Source organism: Ischnura elegans, chromosome 3 (genome assembly GCF_921293095.1).
Source record: "Ischnura elegans chromosome 3, ioIscEleg1.1, whole genome shotgun sequence".
Taxonomy (NCBI): domain Eukaryota; kingdom Metazoa; phylum Arthropoda; class Insecta; order Odonata; family Coenagrionidae; genus Ischnura; species Ischnura elegans.
The window spans coordinates 14402219-14415469 of NC_060248.1; the positions used below are offsets into that span (position 1 = coordinate 14402219).

General features: G+C 35.3%; 1 protein-coding gene across 1 annotated transcript; it reads left to right on the forward strand.

Moving 5' to 3' along the window:
• The first annotated feature begins 1051 nt into the window (after positions 1-1051).
• Positions 1052-12505, forward strand: LOC124155467 (mitogen-activated protein kinase 15). The gene is made up of 9 exons (XM_046529301.1): positions 1052-1368; positions 1609-1828; positions 1924-2054; positions 3244-3428; positions 5097-5236; positions 5539-5731; positions 6334-6776; positions 10185-10360; positions 11885-12505. The coding sequence occupies exons 1-9, from the start codon at positions 1294-1296 to the stop codon at positions 12011-12013; spliced, it is 1692 nt and encodes a 563-aa protein (XP_046385257.1). The 5' UTR covers positions 1052-1293; the 3' UTR covers positions 12014-12505.
• The last annotated feature ends 746 nt before the right edge of the window (positions 12506-13251 follow it).

Below are 13251 nucleotides of genomic sequence, written 5' to 3' on the forward strand. Positions count from 1 at the left end.
TACAAATATTCGATATCAGGATAATGTCTCCTTACGCATACATATATGTTCTGGTGAATACTTCACCTACATCAACATGATACCCTGAGAGCCACTTCAAGGGTGTAAGGCGGAGGGAAACGAATTTTCGCTGCTAAGTATTTTCAGCTACTTAGATAGATAGAATTAATAAGATGTAATGGTGGATTTAAGCGGGGGTCGGGGGACTGGTCACCCTCCCATAAATGCCGGAAAATTGAAAAGATAGTAGTATTTATGATGGCTCTCCAATGAAATTTTTTATTTCGCCGGCTTAACAAACAATGTTTTCAAAATTTTGTTAAACATCTAAATGCCACTTTTCAACATACATCAGACCTCAGGCGCATTATCGCTGAGAGATATTCCATAGCACCAAAGCGCCGCGAAAAGACCCCCCCAAACAACGACCTTAATACGACCCTGTTGACCTTCAGGTACTTAGTTGTTCCACATAAAAATAACGACGTACGATGCGATAAAGCTAATTTCAACTCATTATTTCCACGGAGAATAAGTTCTTAAAAAATGAATATGGAAACATTGAATTGCCCTACCAAGGTAGACTGCCGTATTTACCAACTTTCGCCGGCAGTCTTACATCTCATAACCATATTGCTCGAGTTTATTCGCATATTGTCGACTACATACTTGAATGGGGTGGTTGACCGTACATGAAATCTCAATTATCCGTAAAATATCTCACTTTTCAATGAGAACAAACACTTTATCCTCGAAAATTGTGTTAATTTCCGCACTTTCGGCCCATAAATTTCATGCCTGCAAAACGATTCCAAAATTCAGGGGATAGAAAAGGGCACATAAACTACTCTGGAAGGGACTCGAAGTTCTTTAAAACATCAATATCAAGTCGACGACCTCGCGTGGTCACTTACTGCTATTCCCCCCACCCCACTCCTCGTTCCGTCCGCCCCTCCCCCTTCGTGCTCGACGACTTGCCCCAAAAATAAGCATATAGCCACCGCTAGCGTGTCGTTCCCATGGAAACCGAAGGTGTGTGTTATTCGTTATATTATAACCCGGAGGGCGAAAGTTTTGCAGTCGAAAGGAAGATTTGAAATGATCTCTATTCACTACGAACAGTAGTCGGCAGATATCATTTGATTTTGTCGGATGACGACGCGGCATTACCGTATTTTGGACGCGGGCAATTTTACTGTGCCCAATGAAAAGTACAAAACCGAGAGAAACGAAAGTCACAAGCAGTAAATGGAAGAATTATCTCCTGGGAACATAAATGTAGTGTGAGTGAATATGAATTTACCGATTAAAGAAGTTGATAATCACATGACCCGGCGTTACGAGATTGGAAAAAGACTTGGAAAAGGGGTGAGTACCTGCCCGCAGCAATGCTTGTAACATACGCCCAGTCACTTGACGATTTTTCCACGTAGAAAACGATAACATGTAACAAATTTCTCACGATGTTTTCATTTAACTTCATGCAATATTACGACTATAATTTCACTGAATAACTAGATAGAATTCTTTAATGTTCTTCGCTCTGCCTTAAGGCATTTCATCCCAAGTGACTCATTAAAACTGTGTTTAAATTTGTCCCCATAAAAGGCCTATGGAATCGTGTGGAAAGCGATCGATCGGAAAACAAACGAAAAAGTGGCTGTTAAAAAAATATTTGATGCCTTTCGGAACCCAACTGATGCACAGCGTACCTTCCGAGAAATAATGTTTCTAAAAGCGTTCGGAGCCCATCCAAATATCATAACCTTGAGGAGCATCCACAAAGCCAAAAACGACAAGGACATTTATTTAGTATTTGAGTATATGGGTATTATTTCCTAATTAAGCTCCACTCCTTTGAATAATAATTACTAATAAATAATATTACCCCATTTCTAACACTGTGACTAATTTAATTTTCAGATTCAGATCTCCACAATGTCATAAAAAAGGGAAACGTATTGAAAGAAATACATATTCAGTTCATACTGTATCAGCTACTGAAAGCAACTAAATATATTCACTCTGGAGGAGTTGTACACAGAGACCAAAAAGTAGGTGGATAAGAGCTATTATTTATTAATATTAAAATTGGAAATTGATTGTTATTAAGGCATGCCCCATGGACATAACTTTCCGGACAGTACTTGAAATGAGAATTCAATAGCTTATTCGGAGTTAATGATAAGATCTAAACACCATGGCCCTGTATTATAAGGATGTCACTACTTCCCAACCTATCTGGGCCCATATTCTAAAGTGGATTAACTAATACATGAAATTAAGGCTGGAGGCAAAAAAAGTTTTGAGGTGAAAACTGACAAAATTTCTGAGAAATGAAGAAAAACCATGTCACAATAGGCATAAAAACATATTCTCCACATAAAAAATCTTTAATTATTAAACTATACTTCTTATTCATCAATGTACAGCCAGAACGAATGATGACAAAAAAACGTGATTTATTTTTATCTTTACTCAACATCATAAATCTACCTGCAATACATAAAGTTATTTTTAAATAAAATTATTTAGGCCAGTTACAACCACAGTAAAAAGTGTTTGAAAACATATCTATGGCAATATGTACTTTTCTCTTTTAACTACTCCATTTTTATTTAAAAGTCATGTTTATTCCAAAATTTTGTTTTAAAAATCAAATTAATAATTTTTCCGTATCGTCAACAGTTCATTCACTCTTGGGAATGCTTTTCCATATGGGTGTATTCCAATTCTACAACATTTTTCATTTGCATAATTTAACTGTAATTTTTACTGAACTACTTTTTATAGTTTTCAAATGCACTTTTTCAGATAATAGATAACTTTTAAAACCAATAGTAACAAAGACCAGCCTTCATTACCAAAGTTTTCACATCAATAAATGTGTCTCTTGACCACTAACTTCATTGGGTCAGTACTGTTTACTCTCCTGTCAGCCAGTCTGATGACTGCCACATTTTCTTCACATGGTCATTTGAAATGGGGAAGCATTTGGAACTGTACCTTTCCAATGGAATTCTAATTCCTTCACCCTCTGCTGGCTAAAGCCATGCATGAAACCTTTGGATTGAACAAATAGAGCTTAATATAATCATATTAATGTTTAAAAACTCAGCCAATAATTGCCAAACTAAATTCTAATTGGTGCATAAAATAAAATGAAAGTCTTCGCAGTAGTAATGAGATGGATTCACTTGGCCTGATCTCATATCTTACAAGGATTGATATACATGTTCACAGCCTTCCAATGTACTAATTGATGTCAACTGCCATTGCAAACTGGCTGATTTTGGACTGGCACGCTCGCTTAACCCTCATGATAAAATAAATGGCCAAGGGACACCTGAAATAGTTGATCCATCACTTACTGACTATGTAGCCACAAGATGGTACAGGGCACCAGAAATCCTCGTCGCTTCAAAAAGGTATGTATGCATTTTTATATTCATTTCACTTCATAACCAAGTGGTATTTTATTCAAAGTTAAGGTGATACAATTATTTAAAAGTTAAATTACCCTTTCCACCCTAACCTGCCTAAAACCTGCAGCGGATAATTCCCTGTCGGGCACAAACTTTAACTACCCTCTTGCCCAACTGGTAGACCTATTTTTCTGCAAGATGCCATGCTAACATGCTAAGCCAATATCGAATAAAGTATTTTCCACTATTCACAGGTTGACTGCCAAGGTTTTTTTAGTAGATTTTTCCTGTGATATCATTGGTGTTTATTAATTTAATGGGGAATTATTGGTTCAGGACACATGGAAATACATATGATTGAAAATGAACTTTACTCTGTTTTGAGGAACAATGGCCATAATGACCACTTCAGCTACAATTCTACGCCATAGAAACTATGAACTAAAATCTATGATATCATAATTAAATTCACCATTCTTTTGCTAAGGATTACTTAGTGGCTATAATATGGTCCCAGAGGATCATCAATTGATATTTTTATTGGACAATAGGGTGATTTCCTATTATTTTTTTATTGCCTAAATCGAAAGATTATTACTCCTGGAGTACATACAACTTTAGATTTTTAAATGATGATATCTATTTTTTGCAAATAAATGAAAAGTGAAAATTTTCAAGCTTACGAAAATGTGACGGTGAAGTATGAATGCCGGGAAAACTCCGAGTGATGTCGTTCTGGTTCCCGCTAGCGCAAGTGAGGTGACCTTGGGGCGAGGCTTTGAGCGCTGATACGATGCAGGATGCTAGCAGGTAGCAGAGTACCCTGCTAGCTGGTAGCGCTTGGCTTAAATAAGGATTATTAATACCTTATCAAACGAGGAAAACTTTCCGACCTTAGCCAGTTTTAATAAGTGATTATTAAGACATGCTTCCCTGAGCTCTGTGCCTCATGCATGCATTGGTAACCTCAGACGATGTAAAACTCCTATCTACTCGTATAGAAACTAGGTCCCTGTGACGTCACATGGAGTGGTATCGCATGGGCGCCAATCTGGCCTTTTTCAAATGAGGATAAAATTGACCATTGCCATTCGTCCAAACCGGTATTTCTAAAACCAAATAATTTGTATATTATGAATACACTAATGGTGGGTAACGAATCGCAATGAATGCCTTTCGTTTTCTTTGATGAAGGAAACTACCCTATTGGTTTCAAAAATAGAGTTAGTGTCCAGAGGGAATGATGGTAGATTTGATGGTCCAATCAGTTGTACTCGTAAGATGTTTTTACTTACATATCTTGCTGTCACACTAACACACATTAAATTAGTTGGAGAGAAATAATTTGCAGATCTAGCAAGTTCTCGTGATGGAAATTGCCTCTGTGTTTTCAGTGTACGGAGGAGGCTTTGTTAGGATATAAATAATACACGCTACATACTATGAGGAATTTGCCATAGTTTAAAGCTGTGGTATGATTTTTAAGACAGTATTTCTTTCACTTGGTTTGTATGAAGTAGAGTGTGGTAGAGGATAAGGAAAGAATTAAATGACAGGTGCTAACTAAACACATTTCATTTGGACGACACACTCATCTTTCTGCATTTGACAGATAAAATGCAACTTTGATAGAATCCATATGGAAGTTTAATTGATTGATTTGTCCATCAGGTATACCAAAGGGGTAGACATGTGGAGTCTTGGATGCATATTAGCAGAAATGCTTCTAGGAAAACCAATTTTTCCAGGATCTTCAACAATAAACCAGGTGGAGCTTATTATGAATACGATTCCTAAGCCATCACATGAAGGTAATTACTATATTTATATCATTGATAATTATCAATTTGACCTATTCTTCTAATGCTTTGGAGAAAAATAATAATGCGCATAGGTGAGCATGACTGTGCATAAAATAATTCATTTTAAGATATTTCACATATTTTAATCAGGCCTCATGAATAGCTTGTTAAACTTTGTATGAAACAGATTGTGATTCATAACGACATAGTTCTAATAAAATACATAATCTAGTACTTGTAAGAGCACCTAAATAGTTTCCTAAATTTGTTTATGAGAAAAAGCAATCTAATGATTATTTGTTTAAATCCAGATATTGAAAATGTTTGCTCTGGTTATGGGATGACGCTATTGGAAAAAACACCCACTTCTCCTCAGAAAACATTCCGGCAAATTCTGAAGAATGTCCGTAAAGATGCAGTTGATCTTGTAGAAAAACTATTAGTTTTCAATCCTTCGAAAAGGCTTTCCGCTATTGAAGCACTAGATCACCCGTACGTCCACAGGTAAGTCACATTTCCAAGAAATAACAAGATGCATAGGAATTTATCAAATATTTTATGGAGTTATTTGTAAATGATTACACTTGAATTCTCATTCATTTGCTTCAATTCTTTTACAAAACTAGAGTGGCCTCTGTGGATAGGTGATGATAAGCAAAAGCAAATAGTATGCGTTAAGTCCATTTTAAATCCTATTATGATGGACAGAAATCTTAACCCCTTAATTACATGTCTGGTACTGTCCCAATTTCCTTTAAATCTATTGTCTTACCATGAAAAAAATTATTCCAAAAAGTTACATAATTAAATAAAATAATTTTTTGAGTCCTCTATTGATGTTGTAGTCAAAGATAATGGCTTTCATTGATACGGTAGATGATCATAGTGGTGCACCAAAGATTTCCAGGTCTCCAACTTTTCTTATTTGCTCAAGAAAATTTACAGTGTATGCTAAGTTAACAGGCGCACAAGTTTTAATGATTGAAGCATAAACTAAAGGAATCAATGCAACATTTTTTGATGCTTGTAATTCACCATTCAAAAACAAAATCAAAGCCTAAAGATGACCCAACTCTTGTTTCATCCCCATGCCATTACGTCAACAGGTTCCACCGAGTCAAGGATGAGCCATCCATGCACTCAAGAGTTGTGCCTCCATTGAGGGACGATGTCCGACTGGGCGTTGATGACTACCGCTCAAACCTATACGAATTCATACGAGTGCGACAAGCGATGGCGCAGCAGGCGGCAATGAGCATCAAGAAAGAGATGCCAGTTACCTCGCCAAACGATTCCAAAACATTTCAAGAAATGAACACGAAGACCAAAGAAGTTCAATCGTGTTCTCCAAAAACCTCAACTCCAGCTCAGATAACAAGGTCAGGAAAGGAAACCATTTCAAAGCCTCTCTCAAGCATTGTACGCCGAAATGTCTCCGCTCAAGATCTGAGATCAAATGAAAAGCAGGAGGTGATTACAAAAAGGACATCGACTTCTGACAGCGGAATCAAATTCCAGGTGCATTCGTCTTCCTCACCCCAGAAACATGGTAATAAAAGGAACAAATCAAATGCTATAACATAGATGTGACAGATGCCTCAGAAGCATATGATCAGCTTGATTAGCTATAGTTTAATGCTAGGTTACCACAGGATAAAAAAATGTAATTTTACTTGCCAAAAGCTTCGACCTGGGTCTTTTGAGGGAAGGTAATTTTTGGCCTTGGAAAGCTCTCCACTCTCTAGTCATAGAAACTACATATTTCAAGTAGCGTGATGGCATATGTTCTGCTTAAAGATTATAAAAGTGACCCCTGCTTTACAGTCCTACTAACGACAGATTTACAATGCAATCTGCACTAATTTTTTCATACTTATTTTAAACTTCAAATTTTTCCTTTTTTTGTTTCCAATCACACAACTGTCATCAATTATGTAATTTTACACCTTATTTGTCAGCTAAACATTTTTAATATAGCTGCATTTACATGTGCAGATGTTCTTCAAAAAGATTCCTTGAATGCAGATTCACCATAGGATGGAATTTGCTTTATGATTGGCTCTCTGGAATAGGTCAATATGATAAAGCAAGGGTCTAATGTACATTATTTTCTTACTTACCTAAAGAAACCAAAAAAGTCTGTTGTTGGCACCTAAATGATTTACAGTCCATTTAATGGGGGGAATGACTCTTTACATGAAAAATTTTGGCAATTGGAGATGTGAAGCTTTTCACTATTTCCACTTAACATGGCCATATTATTTATTCTGCCTGCAGAAATGGGATTTTGTGAGCAGCAGCATGAAAGCGGATTTTCATTTTTGAAGGAATGATATTTGTATTATTTGGACTTTCAGATTACAAAAGCCTTCATTACACTCTAGCCACTTTACTTGTCATGGAAAGGCAACATCTACATTCTGTTGATATTAACAGAGGCATGAGTATAATAGAATTTCCAAAATTATGACATAGGAATCTCAAGCTACCTCACTTATCTAAATGAGACCTTAGATATCACATTTTATAAATATTAATCATTCAGGCCCATTGAAAGAAGATATCCGTACAGATAAGGGATCACTTATGAAATAAAGTGATGGATGTACTTTGATTTGAATAATTTATAACTGCATTTAGCATTACAAACCTAATACTTTCAGCAATAAATGCTAGGCATTATTCATAAAAGATATATTATAAAGGGATAGAATAATTAATCATCTTGTATTGAAAAGAATAAATTTTTATTCAAAGTTAGAGATGAATCTTCAGACAATAGTAGCCTTGGCTACCTATAGAGGTTAAGCATCGTAATTCAACGGAGGAAACTCCTTTTGGTTATTAATAACCAAATTAAATTCAATATAACATGATAGCATATCCAGTATACACTATGTATATGCTAATAAAATAATTGATACATAAAATAGTCGTGGCTATTTCTGTGGCAATGAATTTCGTTGGATCTTGTGAAATTAGGACAATTGGTATCATTCTTTCACCTCTATCAAATACAAGCATGAAGTCTTTCACTAAAGACAGGCAAGATATACTCAGGGATGTTCATAAATACATTTTTCATGCACCTACGACATCCATAGGTGCATACTTCTAATAGCTAGAATCTTCTCCCAGGATATCACATGATTAATTAAGTAGAGAAATATAATCATTATCAAAAAAGTATGGGTGCATGTAGCTACTGTAAGAAGGGCTTGCAGTACCTAAATAAAATGAGATAACCACCCATCTAAAAGTAGCCTAGCAAATACCTTCCACCAACACATTTCTTTTTCAATATTCTTTCAAAGTGATGCATTAAAAACTTAAATGTTATGTACCATAGCTAAATGGCTAATTGAAACTCGAGAGGGACTTCACAATAAACAATTTGATGGTGGCTTTTTCCACATAATCAGCAAGTGAGGCGAGCTTCCTATTAGTATTCCGTATATTAGTATTTGACGATGAATGATTAAACTATGTCACGGCCTAAGTGATTGATAATTTAAAGACTAACTGGACTGAAAACTAAAGCTAGAGTAGAAAAATGCAAAGAAAGGCTCTACATGAATGGAATACAACGAAAAAGGTAGTACATGCATATTTCCTCAGCATTAAATCAGAGAATTCTTAGAAGAGTAGGTTAGATTTTTAATTAGTAAAATAGTTTAGGCTTCATCATGAGGATTTACCATAAAAATACCCATCTCTCAATATACATATATAATTATAATCGAGAAACTACTTTGGCCAGCAACTTGAAAGTCCCACTAATGCGAAAGCTTAAAGGACATCCAAAAGTGCCAGCAAGAGAATTTTATACTTTACTGGTGACTTTATTCCTCTTTCTTATCTCCTAACCTGTATTCAAGCTGTCGCCATAATTCTCAAGGTATGTGCTGCCTCCATTGTACTCCAATTTGACTGAGAGACATTCATGTAAAATATTTTTTTTTAATTTTCCAAATAAAGACATCATGTTCTCTACCCATGCCTTTGATACATCTTCGTTATATGTCTCCAATGTACTGATTCCAAGGATCCTACATAGCGTAAGATACTTTTTTATTACAGAACATATTTTACGAGGCACCTAAGTAGCTCTGATGTACAGTCATTTTCACTATCTGGCATGCATGACAAAGATCATAAGAGCTACTCATGTTCATGCATTTATGCATACTATCAAAAGTTTTCATTCTATATGATGAAATTTTGATTTCACCCCTGCATCTACATCGGAATATACACTAAAATACTTAGGCTTTATACTTTGTCTTCTCATTAGTTAAGGCTAAATAGAGGGGAATAAAATAAACTAATTAGTTCACAAAATGATTCATTTTTATGCAACGACCAGGGAATTTCCCCTTGAATACATCTCTTTAAATGGAATAGAAAAGGATTTTCTTAAATAATTATCGCTTCATGCCACTGAAAGCCATTCCCTTATTTTCACTTGACACAATTGTAAATATGCTAAGGATGAACTGTGATAGTCTCAATTTTGTTGAAAATCATTCATCAAATATACGATGAAATTAATAAACAGTAATAAGAACATGAGCCTTAACTGAATATTAAATTACTTATCCAATAATGTGTACCCCAAAATTGCAATTCAGTCCATTTCATATCAAATAAATTAATCACAACTTAGTGCCAGCAAGTATCAGCCAAGTAGATGACCACAGCTTCAGAAATCAATCTTGTTACACAACATAGATTGTCCATCAGTGTAATTAACACAACCTTACAGTACATTACTAGAAATAGTAATATTTGAATGAAAGTAAAAAATTAATAGAATTATGAGTTATGAATCTTGCATGTTCATCTAAGGAATTGATGAAGTCTTCTGAGAATGCTAAAATTATTTCTCATTATAATTACTAAAATGACAATCCATTCTAAAAATACTTAAAGATTAATATCTATCTTGACTATTCAGTACGCCCTGGAATACGCAAATCCTATGAGCCAAGAAAGGTTGTGCCAATAAAGGAGCAACTACGGGAGACAATGCATCATATAGAAGGTGATGGAAGAAAGTTCCTTAGAGTTGGGAATCAAACAACTGCCAAGGAGAAGATAAGCCTACGAAATAAGCCGCAGGCTATGTCTCAGGTCTGTACCATGTAGAAAGAATCATTCTCTCATCCAAAGGTATTGCAGAGAATCTAGAACATTTTAATTTCATGTTAGCAGCCATATCTACATTCAATAAATTGTGGAATATCACCAAATTATAAAATATAGTTGGAAAAATAGTTTTCATGGGGAAATGGATAGGCAATGTGCATCCAGTTGCTGTAAGGGCATACAATTGTCAAATTCAAAATAGTAACAATGTGTCAGCTGCACTTAGTAAGTCACAGCCACTACGAGACCCTACTATGTAGTCCAGATCCTTTTCTGCACACAAACATACCGTGGGGTCACAACTAGGAAGATATCGGTCCAATTTTCAAGAAAAACAATTGTGATCTGATTCTGTTGATAAGAATAGCAGCGGATATTAGTGCCTAAGCAAAAATTCTCACAATAATGTAATGTTTCCCCCGATAATTCTTACAAAAACATAAAGCACAGTGCTTTTGGTTTCATTATGCAGAAAATTACAAAAATTTCCTCTCCCTACCCGAAGAAATCACTAGTCAGACATTGCTTGGTTTTGCTAAATCAAATTCATTAATCATTGATTTATTTCATATTTCCCCGGTTCATTCTTCATAAATGAGCATGATTTCTACCTCTCATTTTATAGCATCCCATTCCTTGACATATAGAAAACCACATGTTGTTAGCCATACTCAATACTTTTCCTACCTTTTGAATAGAAAATTACAGAGGCTCTCTCTTGTATCAAGAGAACACAGTTCATGGGACGCTCAGGGGAAAGGAATGAGGATATTTAATCTCATTTAAATCAAGAGGAAAATTGTCTGCACAACGCAAAACAGCATACACACCTGATATCCCAAGAAACATAATTTCTCATAATATTCCCCATGCATTGTAATTTCAATACAATTTCACTTCTCCCCACCTACATTCCTTCAGAGCCACGTGAAAATTAGCAAAACTCTCAGGCAGAATACCTAGGGAGGCATAAATGAATTGAGGCATGTTGTACAACAGACCAATGAGATAAAGCATGATGGGACATTGGCAAGAAAATATTAATTCTTGACCCACCAAAGGACAACACGATGAGTCAAGAGTTAAATCAATATCACCAACAATCAGTGTTGAAATTGTAGGATATGAGTTGCCAACTATTGGATGATGAAAAACTGAGTCCCAGATTATATATCTTATGGGTTACACAGACATAAGAGAAACTTGCCTTTAAAATAGATCCTATCACACTGAGGATTGAGTTTAGCTGAAAATGTCTATCATTTCAGCTGTTATGCATGACAATAGAAATTACAGAGTTATTCTTATCATCCTCTTACATGATTTACTTAATTTATTGCATTATTCCATCCATGCGCAAATACTGAAAGTAGGTGAAAGATAATCGATCTTCATGAGGTGCAAACATGTTTAAAACAATAACTACAAGTGAAATCCTGATGTGCATGGATGAAGCTACCATAGATTTTGTTTACTGCTCTTTAATGGCTTAATTTACAAATGTTACAGGTGGTGCAAAAGGCTTTAGAGAAATCCAAGAAAGAAGCACGGTCTCACTCATCAACCCTCCAACAAATCTCTTTCAATCACGGTAAAACGTTACCAAAAACCATCATTCATAAATATATTGGCAACTAAGCTGAGATATGGGAGAGAATATCCCAGCTATTGATTTCACCAAGCAACGGATACCCTTAACTTTGACCATCATATTCTTTCCATTGAGCCCCAGGAATATGACTTCATCATTCATCAATTGTGAGGATCTTAACAAGAAAACCTTTTTTGTTAGTCTCATCAATTCTAATATTTTTTGTAAATTAATGAAGAGAACCTGTCGGCATCTAGGTATGCTTTGTCAGACTTCTTTAATGAGCCGTATGAAATTTTTGTAAATCAGTGACTGTTTTATAGGGATATTTTCTATAAACAAAGCCATGGTTGTAAACATTTAATGAATATTTACAACAGTGGCAGTAATGTTTTGTATGTCATCCTTATTGGGATAGAAATTATTTACAAGTCTTTTGGATAGTGCTTTACAATGTTGTGCTTGTGATTTTGGAAAATTTTTGTTGCTTATCATGTATGTCTTTGCAGTTACATTAAAATAAAATCTTTGTCCCAGTATTTTAACAAGACTATAAAAATAACTGAGTCAAAATTAAGACTTTAAAGATAAGTTTGATGTATCAAGTCATTTAGGGAGCCCTAACAAATGAAAATTTCAATTGAAATTCATTGGAACTGTGAAAACTCTTCAATCCTGATTCTGTTGAAGGTGATGATCGAGAGAACAGCATACACTCGAAGGCTATTGCTGTAACGTTCCCACTCTCTCATTCCTTTAGCTGTGACGTAACTTCTTCTGATATAGCAACCAGTGGCATTGATTTATGAGAAGACATTATGAGAAGGTTTTTCATAAGCAGAAGAGCTCCTACAAATAAAATTGAAATTATAAACTTAATTGGTTTCACTAAACGAGTACAGCATGCAGTATCAATTTTGGTCACATGCTGTCATTATGTTCTGAATAAAATTTAATTATATTTGACAAAAATAAGAGTAATATTTATAAAAGTTGAAAACAGAAAACGTCATTATTTTAAGTTTTCAAGTCTCCAAAAATGCTAATGTATCTTAAAATTCGAATTTTTTGAGGGAGAAATTACTATTTGTTTCACAAACAGTGCTGGCCCCCCAATCTAACAGTAATTCCAACCAAAGCAAAGAGGTGGGGGTAGAGGCTACTCCGGACTTAACAACAGATACATTAATTTGGCACATCCAGGGTAGAGGGGCCAGCTCATTTCCTAGGGCCACTTTTCATTTCATGTGTTAAGATTTTGGCTGTGCCTGAAAGGCTTTGCTCT

What these genes read in the sequence shown, in the direction of transcription:
- LOC124155467 (XM_046529301.1), top strand. Translation starts at nt 1,294, where the DNA reads ATGAATTTACCGATTAAAGAAGTTGATAATCACATGACCCGGCGTTAC. An exon ending in TCCTAAGCCATCACATGAAG is followed by an intron (nt 5,237 to 5,538) that starts GTAATTACTATA and finishes GTTTAAATCCAG; the next exon opens with ATATTGAAAATGTTTGCTCT. An exon ending in GATCACCCGTACGTCCACAG is followed by an intron (nt 5,732 to 6,333) that starts GTAAGTCACATT and finishes TTACGTCAACAG; the next exon opens with GTTCCACCGAGTCAAGGATG.